The sequence below is a fragment of the Pseudophryne corroboree genome, chromosome 5, assembly GCF_028390025.1.
Source record: "Pseudophryne corroboree isolate aPseCor3 chromosome 5, aPseCor3.hap2, whole genome shotgun sequence".
NCBI lineage: Eukaryota > Metazoa > Chordata > Amphibia > Anura > Myobatrachidae > Pseudophryne > Pseudophryne corroboree.
This window is the reverse complement of record NC_086448.1, coordinates 745,254,869-745,272,253: the sequence shown is the minus strand read 5'-3', so window position 1 is coordinate 745,272,253 and position 17,385 is coordinate 745,254,869. Positions and strand designations below refer to the sequence as shown.

Sequence of the window (17,385 nt, the reverse complement as noted above, 5' to 3'; positions counted from 1 at the left end):
GAGGGCGGCCGTATCCGGAGACGGTAGTGCCACCTTTTCAGACAAACGTGTGAGCGCTTTATCCACTCTAGGGGGTGTTTCCCAACGTGACCTATCCTCTGGCGGGAAAGGGAACGCCATTAGTACCTTCTTAGGAATTACCAATTTTTTATCAGGGAAAGCCCACGCTTCTTCACACACTTCATTTAATTCATCTGATGGGGGAAAAACTACGGGTAGTTTTTTCTCTCCAAACATAATACCCTTTTTAGTGGTACCAGTAGTTATATCAGAAATGTTTAACACCTCTTTCATTGCCTCAATCATACAGTGAATGCCCTTAGTGGGCATCAGGTTTGACTCATCGTCGTCGACACTGGTGTCAGTATCCGTGTCGACATCTGGGTCTGCTTGAGGTAGCGGGCGTTTTAGAGCCCCTGACGACCCATGCGACGCCTGGGCAGGCACGAGCTGAGAAGTCGGCTGTCCCACATTTGGCATGTCGTCGATTTTCTTATATAAGGAGTCTATACGTGCACTCATTACTTTCCATAAGCCCATCCACTCAGGTGTCTGCCCCGCAGGGGGTGACATCCCTTCTAAAGGCATCTGCTCCGCCTCCACATCATTATCCTCATCAAACATGTCGACACAGCCGTACCGACACACCGCACACACACAAGGAATGCTCCGAATGAGGACAGGACCCACAAAAGCCCTTTGGGGGGACAGAGTGAGAGTATGCCAGCACACACCAGAGCGCTATATAATGCAGGGACTAACTAAGTTATGTCCCCTATAGCTGCTTTTTATATTATATATGTATTGCGCCCAAATTTAGTGCCCCCCCTCTCTGTTTTTACCCTGTTCTGAAGTGTAGACTGCAGGGGAGAGCCAGGGAGCTTCCTTACAGCTGATCTGTGAAGGAGAAATGGCGCCAGTGTGTCTGAGGGAGATAGCTCCGCCCCTTTTCCGCGGCCTATTCTCCCGCTTTTTTCTGGATTCTGGCAGGGGAATTTACCACATATATAGCCTCTAGGGCTATATATTGTGGTATTTTTGCCAGCCAAGGTGTTTTTATTGCAGCTCAGGGCGCCCCCCCCCCAAGCGCCCTGCACCCTCAGTGACCGGAGTGTGAAGTGTGCATGAGGAGCAATGGCGCACAGCTGCAGTGCTGTGCGCTACCTTGGTGAAGACTGATGTCTTCTGCCGCCGATTTTCCCGACCTCTTCTTGCTTCTGGCTCTGTAAGGGGGACGGCGGCGCGGCCCTGGGACCGAACACCAAGGACTGGGCCTGCGGTCGATCCCTCTGGAGCTAATGGTGTCCAGTAGCCTAAGAAGCCCAATCCGGTTGCAAGCAGGCGAGTTCGCTTCTTCTCCCCTTAGTCCCTCGCTGCAGTGAGCCTGTTGCCAGCAGGTCTCACTGAAAATAAAAAACCTAAAATTATACTTTCTTTCTAAGAGCTCAGGAGAGCCCCTAGTGTGCATCCAACCTCGGCCGGGCACGAAATCTAACTGAGGCTTGGAGGAGGGTCATAGTGGGAGGAGCCAGTGCACACCAGGTAGTCCTAAATCTTTCTAGAGTGCCCAGCCTCCTTCGGAGCCCGCTATTCCCCATGGTCCTTACGGAGTTCCCAGCATCCACTAGGACGTTAGAGAAAATAAAAAATAAAACACCAGCCGACTCGCAACCCTCACACCCCAACTGTTAAATCAGCTACGATGTTAGAGTTGGTATCCGCTTGCTTCCGTGTATTTTCGTCAGGATCTATGGAACAGAATTCCTTTGAAAATATAAGCAGTAATTCGTTTTCAGGAGATCCTCCGAGAACGTAATATATATATATATATATATATTTTATATATATTTTTTTATATCAGCAGGGGGAGCCATTAGTTTCTTCTAATCACTAATATATATATTTTACCAGTAGGGGGAGCTATGAGCATAAAGAATCTCTCCTCTGAATACTATGATATATTTCACCAGCAGGGGGTGCTAGATAGTGAAGTGAGATTTGGCGCCCTTGAGTATTAAAATGGGCGCCACTGAAGGGAAGATTCACCTTATGCGCTATGCTAAACAGCGCTGTCCCCCCCACTTGTATCTCTTACCGGAGGTCCGTCATACAGGTCCCCGCTGCCGCTGGCTGTGCGCTCCCACTGCCCGTCTCCCCCTGCCCGCGGCTGAGGGAGTCTTCTCAGCTGCGCGGCAGAGATCTTTGTCCCTGTCGCGTCTTTTCCCGCCGGCCGGGGCGCGCTGGGACCGCTCTTATCGGGTCCCGTAGCGGCGCCTCTCCATGACCATGGACCATCTGCGCAGCTGCTAGGGGAGACTGTCTGCCGCCTGTGAGACCTTGCGCTGTCTCCCTGCTGTTGGCTGCGCCTTGCTGCTGGATGGAGCGGTTTTTCTATCTAAGCCACTTAGCTATTTTCTAAAGGGAAATTATATAATAAAAAAATCTAACACTACTTGGGCTCTTGTAAACATGTTACTCACGTTGCCCAAGCCGATGAGGATCTCCTGTGAAGAGAAGCAGGTCCCTTCAATAGGGATCTTTGTCTCTTCCAATCTTAAGCAGCCTTGTCTCCCTTTTATTAGGTGGACGCAGCACACTTTAAAGTTTTAGTCAGGAGCTCAGTGCTCTACGTGCTGCACCTCCAGCACAATTTTTCAAACTGAGAGAGGAGGGATGTGAAGGGGGAGGAGCCGGCTGTGCAGACAATGCTAATTTTAGATTGTGCCACACCTCCGGTTGCAGGCTTCACACCCCCTACTGTGTAGGACTCCAGTGTCCCCTAGTGGATGAAAGAGAAAAGTGAAGGCAACACCTTGCGGTTGCATTAAACAGTTATACAGAATAAGCGCTTATTGCCTGATCATAATGCCTCTATATAGGCAACAGAAGAACGCAGAGCTTATTTTCGTTCTCCAAGGTTTGATACGTCTTGCCCAAAGACTAAAGGGCCCCATACACTAGAACGATAATGCCCGATTTCATCCAATTTCGGACATTCGGGCCGATAATAAGAATTTACTTACCGATAATTCTATTTCTCGGAGTCCGTAGTGGATGCTGGGGTTCCTGAAAGGACCATGGGGAATAGCGGCTCCGCAGGAGACAGGGCACAAAAAGTAAAGCTTTAGGATCAGGTGGTGTGCACTGGCTCCTCCCCCTATGACCCTCCTCCAAGCCTCAGTTAGGTACTGTGCCCGGACGAGCGTACACAATAAGGAAGGATTTATGAATCCCGGGTAAGACTCATACCAGCCACACCAATCACACTGTACAACCTGTGATCTGAACCCAGTTAACAGTATGATAACAGCGGAGCCTCTGAAAAGATGGCTCACAACAATAATAACCCGATTTTTGTAACTATGTACAAGTAATGCAGATAATCCGCACTTGGGATGGGCGCCCAGCATCCACTACGGACTCCGAGAAATAGAATTATCGGTAAGTAAATTCTTATTTTCTCTATCGTCCTAGTGGATGCTGGGGTTCCTGAAAGGACCATGGGGATTATACCAAAGCTCCCAAACGGGCGGGAGAGTGCGGATGACTCTGCAGCACCGAATGAGAGAACTCCAGGTCCTCCTTAGCCAGGGTATCAAATTTGTAGGATTTTACAAACGTGTTTGCCCCTGACTAAATAGCCGCTCGGCAAAGTTGTAAAGCCGAGACCCCTCGGGCAGCCGCCCAAGATGAGCCCACCTTCCTTGTGGAATGGGCATTTACATATTTTGGCTGTGGCAGGCCTGCCACAGAATGTGCAAGCTGAATTGTATTACACATCCAACTAGCAAAAGTCTGCTTAAAAGCAAGAGCACCCAGTTTGTTGGGTGCATACAGGATAACAGCAAGTCAGTTTTCCTGACTCCAGCCGTCCTGGAACCTATATTTTCAGGGCCCTGACCACATCTAGCAACTTGGAGTCCTCCAAGTCCCTAGTAGGCGCAAGACACCACAATAAGCTGGTTCAGGTGAAACACTGACACCACCTTAGGGAGAGAACTGGGGACGAGTCCGCAGCTCTGCCCTGTCCGAATGGACAAACAGATATGGGCTTTTTTGAGAAAAAAAACACCAATTTGACACTCGCCTGGTCCAGGCCAGGTCCAAGAGCATGTTCACTTTTCATGTGAGATGCTTCAAATCCACAGATTTGACTGGTTTTAAACCAATGTGTTTTGAGGAATCCCAGAACTACGTTGAGATCCCACAGTGCCACTGGAGGCACAAAAGGGGGTTGTATATGCAATACTCCCTTGACAAACTTCTGGACTTCAGGAACTGAAGCCAATTCTTTCTGGAAGAAAAATCGACAGGGCCGAAATTTGAACCTTAATGGACCCCAATTTGAGGCCCATAGACACTCCTGTTTGCAAGAAATGCAGGAATCGACCGAGTTGAAATTTCTTCGTGGGGCCTTCCTGGCCTCACACCACGCAACATATTTTCGCCACATGTGGTGATAATGTTGTGCGGTCACCTCCTTTCTGGCTTTGACCAGGGTAGGAATGACCTCTTCCTGAATGCCTTTTCCCTTAGGATCCGGCGTTCCACCGCCATGCCGTCAAACGCAGCTGCGGTAAGTCTTGGAACAGACATGGTACTTGCTGAACAAGTCCCTTCTTAGCGGCAGAGGCCATAAGTCCTCTGTGAGCATCTCTTGAAGTTCCGGGTACCAAGTCCTTCTTGGCCAATCCGGAGCCATGAGTATAGTTCTTACTCCTCTACGTCTTATAATTCTCAGTACCTTAGGTATGAAAAGCAGAGGATGGAACACATACACCGACTGGTACACCCACGGTGTTACCAGAACGTCCACAGCTATTGCCTGAGGGTCTCTTAACCTGGCGCAATACCTGTCCCATTTTTTGTTCAGACGGGACGCCATCATGTCCACCTTTGGTAATTCCCAACGGTTTACAATTATGTGGAAAACTTCCCCATGAAGTTCCCACTCTGCCGGGTGGAGGTCGTGCCTACTGAGGAAGTCTGCTTCCCAGTTTCCATTCCCGGAATGAAACACTGCTGACAGTGCTATCACATGATTTTCCGCCCAGCGAAAAGTCCTTGCAGTTTTTGCCACTGCCCTCCTGCTTCTTGTGCCGCCCTGTCTATTTACGTGGGCGACTGCCGTGATGTTTTATCCCACTGGATCAATACCGGCTGACCTTGAAGCAGAGGTCTTGCTAAGCTTAGAGCATTATAAATTTACCCTTAGCTATATTTATGTGGAGAAAAGTCTCCAGACTTGATCACACTCCCTGGAAATTTTTTCCTTGTGTGACTGCTCCCCAGCCTCTCGGGCTGGCCTCCGTGGTCACCAACATCCAAAACTGAATGCCGAATCTGCGGCCCTCTAGAAGATGAGCACTCTGTAACCACCACAGGAGAGACACCCTTGTCCTTGGATATAGGGTTATCCGCTGATGCATCTGAAGATGCGATCCGGACCATTTGTCCAGCAGATCCCACTGAAAAGTTCTTGCATGAAATCTGCCGACTGGAATTGCTTCGAAGGAAGTCACCATTTTTTTACCATGGCCCTTGTGCAATGATGCACTGATTTTAGGAGGTTCCTGACTAGCTCGGATAACTCCCTGGCTTTCTCTTCCGGGAGAAACACCTTTTTCTGGACTGTGTCCAGAATCATCCCTAAGCACAGGAGACTTGTTGTCGGGATCAGCTGCGATTTTGGAATATTTAGAATCCACCCGTGCTGTTGTAACAGTATCCGAGATAGTGCTACTCCGACCTCCAACTGTTCCCTGGACTTTGCCCTTATCAGGAGATCGTCCAAGTAAGGGATAATTAAGACGCCTTTTCTTCGAAGAAGAACCATCATTTCGGCCATTACCTTGGTAAAGACCCGGGGTGCCGTAGACAATCCAAACGGCAGCGTCTGAAACTGATAGTGACAGTTCTGTACCACGAACCTGAGGTACCCTTAGTGATAAGGGCAAATTTGGGACATGGAGGTAAGCATCCCTGATGTCTCGGGACACCAGATAGTCCCCTTCTTCCCGGTTCGTTATCACTGCTCTGAGTGACTCCATCTTGATTTGAACCTTTGTAAGTGTTCAAATTTTTTTTTTTAGATTTAGAATAGGTCTCACCTAGCCTTCTGGCTTCAGTACCACAATATAGTGTGGAATAATACCCCCTTTTCTTGTTGTAGGAGGGGTAATTTAATTATCACCTGCTGGGAATACAGCTCGTGAATTTTTTCCCATACTGCCTCCTTGTCGGAGGGAGACCTTGGTAAAGCAGACTTCAGGAGCCTGCGCAGGGGAAACGTCTCGACATTCCAAACTGTACCCCTGGGATACTACTTGTAGGATCCAGGGGTCCTGTACGGTCTCAGCGTCATGCTGAGAGCTTGTCAGAAGCGGTGGAACGCTTCTGTTCCTGGGAATGGGCTGCCTGCTGCAGTCTTCTTCCCTTTCCTCTATCCCTGGGCAGATATGACTCTTATAGGGACGAAAGGACTGAAGCTGAAAAGACGGTGTCTTTTTCTGCAGAGATGTGACTTAGGGTAAAAACGGTGGATTTTCCAGCAGTTGCCGTGGCCACCAGGTCCGATGGACCGACCCCAAATAACTCCTCTTCCTTTATACGGCAATACACCTTTGTGCCGTTTGGAATCTGCATCACCTGACCACTGTCGTGTCCATAAACATCTTCTGGCAGATATGGACATCGCACTTACTCTTGATGCCAGAGTGCAAATATCCCTCTGTGCATCTCGCATATATAGAAATACATCCTTTAAATGCTCTATAGTCAATAAAATACTGTCCCTGTCAAGGGTATCAATATTTTTAGTCAGGGAATCCGACCAAGCCACCCCAGCTCTGCACATCCAGGCTGAGGCGATCGCTGGTCGCAGTATAACACCAGTATGTGTGTATATACTTTTTATGATATTTTTCCAGCCTCCTGTCAGCTGGCTCCTTGAGGACGGCCCTATCTATAGACGGTACCGCCACTTGTTCTGATAAGCGTGTGAGCGCCTTATCCACCCTAAGGGGTGTTTCCCAACGCGCCCTAACTTCTGGCGGGAAAGGGTATACCGCCCATATTTTCTATCGGGGGGAACCCACGCATCATCACACACTTCATTTAATTTATCTGATTCAGGAAAAACTACGGTAGTTTTTTCCATCCCACATAATACCCTCTTTTGTGGTACTTGTAGTATCAGAAATATGTAACACCTCCTTCATTGCCCTTAACGTGTGGCCCTAATAAGGAATACGTTTGTTTATTCACCGTCGACACTGGATTCAGTGTCCCTGTCTGTGTCTGTGTCGACCGACTAAAGTAAACGGGCGTTTTAAAACCCCTGACGGTGTTTTTGAGACGTCTGGACCGGTACTAATTGTTTGTCGGCCGTCTCATGTCGTCAACCGACCTTGGCGCGTGTTGACATTATCACGTAATTCCCTAAATAAGCCATCCATTCCGGTGTCGACTCCCTAGAGAGTGACATCACCATTACAGGCAATTGCTCCGCCTCCTCACCAACATCGTCCTCATACATGTCGACACACACGTACCGACACACAGCACACACACAGGGAATGCTCTGATAGAGGACAGGACCTACTAGCCCTTTGGAGAGACAGAGGGAGAGTTTGCCAGCACACACCAAAAACGCTATAATTATATAGGGACAACCTTATATAAGTGTTTTCCCTTATAGCATCTTTTTTATATATTTCTAACGCCAAATTAGTGCCCCCCCTCTCTGTTTTAACCCTGTTTCTGTAGTGCAGTGCAGGGGAGAGCCTGGGAGCCTTCCCTCCAGCCTTTCTGTGAGGGAAAATGGCGCTGTGTGCTGAGGAGATAGGCCCCGCCCCTTTTTCGGCGGCCTCGTCTCCCGCTCTTAACGGATTCTGGCAGGGGTTAAATATCTCCATATAGCCCCCGGAGGCTATATGTGAGGTATTTTTAGCCAAAAAAGGTTTTCATTTGCCTCCCAGGGCGCCCCCCTCCCAGCGCCCTGCACCCTCAGTGACTGCCGTGTGAAGTGTGCTGAGAGGAAAATGGCGCACAGCTGCAGTGCTGTGCGCTACCTTAAGAAGACTGAGGAGTCTTCTGCCGCCGATTCTGGACCTCTTCTCGTTTCAGCATCTGCAAGGGGGCCGGCGGCGAGGCTCCGGTGACCATCCAGGCTGTACCTGTGATCGTCCCTCTGGAGCTAATGTCCAGTAGCCAAGAAGCCAATCCATCCTGCACGCAGGTGAGTTCACTTCTTCTCCCCTAAGTCCCTCGTTGCAGTGATCCTGTTGCCAGCAGGACTCACTGTAAAATAAAAAACCTAAGCTAAACTTTTCTAAGCAGCTCTTTAGGAGAGCCACCTAGATTGCACCCTTCTCGGCCGGGCACAAAAATCTAACTGAGGCTTGGAGGAGGGTCATAGGGGGAGGAGCCAGTGCACACCACCTGATCCTAAAGCTTTACTTTTTGTGCCCTGTCTCCTGCGGAGCCGCTATTCCCCATGGTCCTTTCAGGAACCCCAGCATCCACTAGGACGATAGAGAAATATCGAGTGAAATCTGGCATTTTGGATGTGTTTCCGATACGATGCGCGTTCCCGTGAGGGTCGGATCGGCTCCCCTAGATAGATCGGTTCGTGCAGGCATGGCTGGGATCGCATAAGATATATCGCATGCAAAATGTACCAAATCGCATGGAATCGTATGGAACCACTCCTGGGAAGCTCCCGGGAGAGTTCAAGGGAAATCGCCTCCGACTTCAGCCTCAGACATATCGTTGTAGTGTATGGGGCCCTTTAGTTCTATGAGCAGAATCTTTTTTGTCTTGTTTCATTACAGTCCTCATTCCCAAGTGTAAATCACCCTAGTTATATCACTCTGGCTAATAAATAAGTGGGTCACTCACTTGTGCTGCCCCGTAGGGTCCGTAATTGTCAGAATTCCACAGGATCTTAACGTTCACAACAAGGGGCCAATCCAATTCCCTGTGAAGGCTGCGAGGTGCTGTTGCCCGGCAAAGGCACCCAAACTCGCACCCCTCAAGGCCGCTTTTAGTGCCTGACTCACGGATGTTTGCTCGTAGCCATATGGGGCTGTGAATAACATACGAGGCAGCGGTGCCACAAATGCCGCACACATGATAACATAGTGGGGAATAGGAGTGACCCCTAAATGTCATGTAACATTTACACACAACAAATAAAGTACTGAAGATCAGACTGGGCCCATATGCGCAATGCCATGTGTACTGTGGAAGGTCTCTCACCTCTCTCCATAAGCTGAAGCCAATGACAGCAGGAACAGCAGCACTTAGGATGAATGCCTGGAACAAATAAACAGAGACAGCAGTAATCCAGCACTACAGGCTCAGGCCAAGACTGGGGCATGGAAGGACAGCAATGTTACTCATTTCACATTTTATTAAGCATGGTAAACACCAACCCTGCAACTGTAACTGTGCAGTACTACTCAACAGAATATTGAGCTTCGCGCATCTATAATAAAACAAAAGCACACTAAAGGCCCATACACACTGGCCGATTTTGAGCTCAAAAGTAGCTCTCTTTTGGCGTTTTGAGCTACTTTGAGCTCAAACTCGGCCAGTGTGTATGGCCGGGCGATTAGCAGTGAGCGCTGATGCCCAGTGTGTATGGCCGGGCGATTAGCAGTGAGCGCTGATGCCCAGTGTGTATGGCCGGGCGATTAGCGGTGAGCGCTGATGCCCAGTGTGTATGGACCTTAAACCAAAAAAATCTTTTGTTCTCTCAATTTTCATGATGTGTATGCTGCTGCCATCTTGTGTTCAAAACTGGAACTGCAAGGTACAAGCATTGCATCAAAAACATTTACACCAGGTTGGGCCAACCTGTGGCTTTCCAGCTGTTGTGAAGCTGCACATCCCAGCACGTCCTGTCACTGTTTTAGCATTCTCTTATAGCAAAACTGGGGCAGATCATGCTGGGACTTGTAGTTTTACAGAATCTGTGGAGCCACAGGTTGACCATGCTTGATTTACACAGACCTCTCAAACTCCATCCATGGATAACTAATAACCAGCAAAGAACATAGTTGCATATGACTCTTTTGTGGCCATACATTTAAATTTGTTTAAAAAGATTGCTTGGTAAAGGGCCCCATACATTATGCGACCACATGTCGCAGGCAATCACCCCGTCAGCCTCCCGGAGGGCAGGATCGCCCAAGATACATCGAATGCTGTCCTTTTGCATACGATGTATCTTGGGCAATCCCAGCCATTCCCCCAGGTTAGACCTGATTGAATGTGCAGCACATTCAATGTGGAGGATCCGATCCAATGCTCACAGGACTGCGCATCGGATCGGAAACACCTCTAAAATGCCCGATTTCATCCTGATATATCGGGCCGAATGCCCGAAATCAGATGAAATCGGGCATTATCGCTCTAGTGTATGGGGCCCTTAAGAGTCAGAAAGTCTAACATTTCCCTACTAACTGTACCATCAGGTCAATTAAAAACATTCAAAGATCTATAGGGAAAACCTCCCATATAGAACATTATATATTTCACTCTGTATTAACATTTACATGGATGTAGTATGGTATGCCGGCGGTCGGGCTCCTGGCGACCAGCATACCGGCGCCGGGAGCCCGACCGCCGGCATACCGACAGTGTGGCGAGCGCAAATGAGCTGCGCGCACGGTGGCGCAACGCTATTTTATTCTCCCTCCAGGTGGGTCGTGGACCCCCACGAGGGAGAATAAGTGTCGGTATGCCGGCTGTCGGGATTCCGGCGCCGGTATACTGTGCGCCGGGATCCCGACAGCCGGCATACTGAAGACCACCCCATTTACATAGCTTACATTTTGATGTACAGTAGCAGCCTACAAACCACTGTAAGTGACGCATCATTGAGCTAAAAAAGCTTATTGACAGTGTAAGCTACTTCATAGGGAGACTGCACTATTTCTGACAAATTACTTTTACATGTCTGCTCTTGTGATCACGGCCTCACACACTTGTACATGTCATATCTGTCCTCCATTCAGCTCTCCGGGAAAAGAGTGGCTTACAGTATTCCCTTTCATTCTCAGAAGAACGATGCCCAACAAGGCGATAAGTGGATTGCTCACCAGCAAAACAGGATGTACAGATTTCAGACGAATCCACTTGAAAAGCGTTATCCAAAGTTCAGGGGAACAAACTCCAAAAGCAGCGAGCACACAAACATAGGGCGTCCACAGGAACTTCATTCTGAAACACAGACGTGCACGTTCTCTTTTTATACAGCACTATATAATTACCAGACAGGCAACTTGTGCTTCTCTACGGTGGCAGAACAACAAGTCCCAGCATACCCTGAAAAGCCCACTATAACTTGTGACACCCCAAGCTGTTGTGGAACAATCAGTCACTGGGCATACTGGAATTTGTGGTACAACAGTAGCTGGGGGGGGGGGGGGGGGGGGGGAATCATACCTCGCACAAGTTTGTTATTGAGCCATTATCACTTATACTGACATCTATGAATCTGTGAATGAACTGGAGTGAGCAATGGCTTAATTCTCAGGCTTACTGTTTCATATCACCAAGTATTCAGCAATGTCACAAAACACAACCACATAACATAAGGAACAAGCACAGAATGGATTATATTGTCCATTGTTTGGGTGCAGGAAATAGATAACAGAGTGCACGGTTTTTATATCTCAGTGTACTGTCAAAGTCAGAAAAATATCACGCTACACGTTGCCATATATTCACCTCATGCGCGTGCCTGCTGCACGTGCACATTCTCTCCCGTGCGTGCGGATATACGCAGCCGCGTGATGGCGCCTCGGCCATGCGCTCGAGCGCGTGGTATGTGCATTTACGGTAGAGTTTGTGTGCGTCTAGCGGGCGACTCAATCGTTTAATGATAGAACCAAATAGCATGTTTTATAGGTAATGTTCCCCTTAGTAATAACTGTAAGTTTGTTTAATGCGACTTGTTCATGGACTTGGGAATCCCTCTTTGCGTGGTTCAAAGGGTCTGATTAAGGTTGAACAGTGGTGTCTGGTACCTAACCGAAGAGTATTTTAATAGCAATAATCCGGTGTTGGTTAGGTAAAGATTAATCGCTCCTGCGTGTAGTTATGGCCATTAGTAGTTTCTGGACATATTCTATATTTGCAGTTCATTATCCATGCGGCGGGAATCCGGAGATTCCCACCCACCTGAGCTGTTTGAAATAGTCACAGCCCACCTGTTCAAATCCACCTATGACCTTTTGTTATAGTGCAGAGAGACATTCCTGTGTCCAATGAACAATAAGGTTGTAGGGCCCTTTGAAGTACACTGTATGTTGTATATATAAGGGTCACTGTCCCCAGACCGGCCAGTACTCTCTCTTCAACAGTTATCGCTGATAATTGGAGGACTGGATTCCGGTTGCGCCTGCGAGTGTTCCCCGTATGGTATGTTTCTCTGTTGCCACTTTGTTAGCCGTGTAATGTTAGCCATTCATTCTTAGTCTATGTATTTGTATTTGTGATTGTTTACTATTGTGTATATTTCTGTCTAGATATCCTGTTAGAATTATATGTTAGCCTGTAGTGTATGACTTGTTAACGGTTTCTCTTTTCGATATAACTAAAAGCTTGTTAGTAAAGGTGTTGGATCCTTAGCACGGTATCGTGTGTTCATTACATTGCAGTGGGTAATAGGAGCGTCACGATCGCTCAAACAGCTTTAGTGTTAACAAGGTTAAGCAGCGTTATATCGCTACAGTGTTTCAGTACAAGATTTACAGTATAAGAGTATCCTTTCTGTGTGTTACATTCAAGGTTTACTGATTGTCATCTTGTGAGCGTCTGCGCCGCTCGTGATCTCTTCGTGGTCTCGAGCGTCCGCTACGCTGGTAGCGTAGCATTACGGTAGTCGCTCGCCTATAGCGTGCTCGACACCACGCATTAAGCTGTGAGCGAGCGTGCCGCATGTGCGTCTCGATCACGGCCGAGCGTATGCTACGCTAAGTGCGTACCCTTACGGTACCCCATACGCCAATTGCGTACTGTGTCTCTTAACCTTTTATAGTGTTTAATATAGGATAAATATTAGGCTTTATCAATTGGGGGCTCCTCCGCTCTTCACATATCTGCACTGGGTAACTTTAGCAGACATTATCGGTCAGCAAAGGGCGGGAAGGTGGTATCCCTCGTAGTGCTGACCAGATAAGCGTCTGCTTCGCTTAGTAAGGAGTGCTGAAGGAATCCGGAACCAGAGGTAAGAACAATACGCTATTATCTTTTAAAACTGTTTATTTCTGTTTTTGCATACGCACACACACATGCACGCACACATCTACATTGTTGCAGCTCACTTTCTTGTTGCCATTAGAATTGATTATTAGACACGTGCTGAAGAAATCTGGTGCTATTTAGTTGAGATTAAATAGGATAATTTTTAAGGGAATAATTGTAAAGGACACGCACACAGCATAGCAAATACTGTGTGGTGTACGGTAAGCGATCATAGTTGAATATCGTTTACATTGATAGAAGCGTGTTGATTGTGTCGCTGTGGGCATATCTGCACTTTGTGCATACGTGTCTCGGACAACGTGCAAGATCACGTACGTGACGCAAAGACATACGCACGCGGCGTGTTTTACGCAACGGAGCGTACGGATACGCCCACTGAGACTCAAATCACACAATAACCTTGTTTAGGGTGGGCGGTATAGTACAGCCACCCGATAATAGCACACGGTTGTTCAGTTTTTCAAAAAAGTATTAGTTAAAAGAAAACCTTTTTCTACTGCAAAACCCAGGGATTAGACCCCTACCTGTATGAAAGGAATTTCTGTACAGAAAAAGATCAGTGTGTATATGAGTGAGTAGGAGTGAGTGTGGAACTTAAGGTATTATTTTTGTGAACCCACAAATCGGGATCCCCTCGGAGACCACATCAGGTGAGTGGACACTTGGTGGCGTGGGACTAGCTCACCCGCGTTAACATTGTAGAAGGTAAAAGGAGCAAGTAGTTTCCGCAGACAAAAGGACTGCGAGGTATTTAAGCGCAGCCCCGGGGGTTTGGCGTAGCACCCATATAGTCAAGTTAAAGCTCCGGCTGAAGGTTTCGCAGCCTAAACAACCGATTCTGCTGGTCGTAAGGCGGATAAGTGTTACTTATACGCAGTGCGACTGTACCGCACGTAATTGTGTGCATTAGTTTGTTACCTTGATACCCATTAAAAATTTACTGTGGGATCATAAACGCTATTTGTACATTCTAACGTGATTTGTGTAGGTGTTTGTTATTTTAAGGGAGTTTCGCTGTTCACTCAGGAAATCTCTAACAACCAATACTTACTGGGGAGGGTAGCATACTCCCACGCGCCCCAGTAAATAGAGGTTACAGGACGGAAGTGAGTAAAGGCACTAGTTGAACTTTCACCGTCGCCTTACCGCGGGCAAGTTGGTCTGTTTGTAAGAATTAGCTAAGACAGCAATATCTGCAAACGATGGGGGCCAGTTGTTCAAAGAAGTGACGTCCAACAAGGGTTCACGTTGGTAGTTGCTGGCCCAAAGGGTCCGCACGGTATATAATGTGTGAAAAATACGGATCACACACACAGGTATTATGCAAAGAATGGGAACGTATGACAGAGGATGATGGGAAACAGTTTCCCCGGGTAGGCAGTCTGAACCCTGATGTATTGCAGAATCTAAGAAAAAGGATAGGTGGGTTCATTCGTCTCATTGTAAAAAGGTCACTGACCCAGAGAGGTCCCGTGATAAAGAACAGACGGTAGAGGTTGTATCACTAGAGTGTCTGTTCAGGGAGGATTGAGACGACACCTGAGCGCTGAGGATAATAAGACCAGAAGCTTGTCGAGCCAGATTTCTTTTTCCCATTTGTTATTTTCTCCAGTTTCCCACCTCCCTCATATTTCCCTTCCCCCTTCTTAGTTTTCTCCTTTTACTCCTCAAAGATGGACTTGCCCCAAGAGACTGTGATTCGGATTTTCCTGTTGACCATGATGTTGACCAGAGCAGTCTGTTTCGGTGAGAGTACCATGGAGGTCGAGAAAGGATCTGGAATGGGTTCTGATGACCAGGATGGAGGCGTAGTTTTCCAAGAACAACATAATCACAGAGTAAAGGCGAGTATCAGAAAACGATCTGGTAGCATTGACAATAGAAGGAATTGTGAAGGATTGTTAGCTGAAGAGAACTGCATCTGTAGACATTGTGACAATATAGTTGAGGATGGGTGCATAAAGAAATGTCAGTCCAGTTTTAATATCCATATGGACCGGCATCCATTGAGTGACTATCACTCCTTAGTGGGTAAAGTGTTAAACCAGACAGACTGTTGGGTATGCTCTCAAGTACCTCAAGGCCATAGCAAATCAGGACTAGTACCATTCCCTTTAACGGTAGGAGAGGTACTTGAGCTAAGTGGTGGGAGGCCGGTGGACAAGAGGTTTAATATCTCTAGTCCTCCTAGTTTGAAGCTCCACCAATATCATGTGGATAGGTCCTTAGTGTGCTTTAACATTTCCAATCCCCAAAAGCCGGGAAATTGGGAAGTGTCATGGAGTAATCAAACCATGACATTCTCACATAGAGCCGACAGATTGCCCATAGACACAGAACTTATACGCCAGATAGCCGACCATAGGAAATTCTTTCGGTATAGGTACACCCTAGGAAGTAGAATCATGCGAGTTGGAGAAGTATCACCAGGATACTGTGCACAGATCGTACAAACTGATACGTGTACTAAACAGATGGAAGAATTAGGGTTAGGAGAGTTCACATGGAAAATCTGTAATATGGTTATGTCGCACTCCGTCCCATATGTTCTCCCCGATGATGCATACTTCATATGCGGGAGGAAGGCATATAAGTGGCTTGCCCCAAACTCAGAAGGGTTATGTTATATTGGAAAAGTACTGCCTGAGGTAATGACTGTATCCCACACTAAAATGAAAGATATTCACCGCAGTGCCCAAGCTCCTTATACTCACACTCATTACGAGCACATCGCTAAACGGCACCTGATAGAAAGAACAGAGCATCCGGCCTCTGACCTGATCCATGAATCCACCGGGATTCAATTCCTAATCGCGTTAGATATCACTCGTACCGCCAGAGGAGTGATAAATTACAAATAAATATCTGCGCTTGCAAATTTATTAGACAATATCACTGAAATGTATGACGACACATTCAGGTATACGGGGAGAGAGTTACAAGCCTACAAAACAGAACTGGTTCAGCATAGGATGATTCTCAATTATCTCACAGCTGTGACAGGCGGGTATTGTGTTACCCTAGCGACTCAATATGGAATAAAGTGTTGCACGTATATTACAAACAGCACGGAGGACCCAGCCGAGGTCATAGACCAAAAGATGGATGACATCTTGCAATTAAAATGGGAGTTCCGAAGGAAACACAATCTCACCCTTGCTGCTGTGGGTAATGAGCTGACCAGTTGGGTGTCATGGTTGAACCCACGAAATTGGTTCTCTGGTTTAGGAGAATGGGCCCAAGGTATTATCATGGATGTAGGGAAATTTCTTTTGTGTATTCTGGGTGTCATCATATTGGTCGCTCTGATATTTAGATGCGTTCGGGTTTTAACGAAGTGTAAACGTAGTGCCCGAGTGATGAGTTTAAGAAGTGAAGATACTGCAATAACAACGACTAATTTGATTTATGACCCAACGATAGAGACAATGTTGTGATGAAAATGTGATTCCACAGTCCGTTTCTTTCACCCGTTTCTCTTTTGTTTTTCTCCAAGGTACAAGACCCGCTTGGAAGAAGGATTTGAAGACCACATTTATACAAAGATTTTTTTATGGACTATGTTGCCGGCCCCCAATATCCCTAGTGACTTTAATGAAAACGCTAGCCCAGAACTTTAGTGATTTAAAATTTTATGGACATTGAAACGGCTTTGCTCGCATTATAGCAAAAGCCCAAAGAGACTACAGTCAACATGTACATCGAGACAAGACACAAGACAAGACCTCAATCAACAAATGTATATTAAACTCACATAGTTTATGACTGCATTTACCATAATTTCTTCTTATCTTCATTTCTACAACCTTCAGGTAATGACACACATAGTCGATAGGGAATATAGGCACAGATATCAGCACTCACATATCCCCCCATTCATGTATCATCAACTAAAATGTGCTCCCCCATTTTGTTGCAACCAAAAGCCGAAAAGAGCTCGGTAAAGTTTGACAGCCCATCCACAGGCCCGTAATACGGGATAAGAAGGAATTCAAATGTATACTTCGCAATACCTCGAAGCTTGATTTAAAACACGTATGGCACGATGATACATGACCCCTCAAACATGGACTCATACACACATGCTTCTACTATCTCACTAGGTCA

General features: G+C 47.1%; 1 protein-coding gene across 4 annotated transcripts in view; it reads right to left on the bottom strand.

Annotated features, from left to right (window-relative positions):
* The window catches only part of DPY19L4 (dpy-19 like 4), a 132,741-nt gene that overhangs the window by 18,202 nt on the left and 97,154 nt on the right, over positions 1-17,385 (bottom strand). For all 4 annotated transcript variants that reach the window (XM_063924126.1, XM_063924128.1, XM_063924125.1 and 1 more), the window contains 2 exons: positions 11,109-11,229; positions 9,262-9,318 (listed from right to left, as the gene is read on the bottom strand). In XM_063924126.1, coding sequence (XP_063780196.1) covers positions 9,262-9,318; positions 11,109-11,229 — 178 coding nt within the window. The remainder of the gene's footprint in view (positions 1-9,261; positions 9,319-11,108; positions 11,230-17,385) is intronic.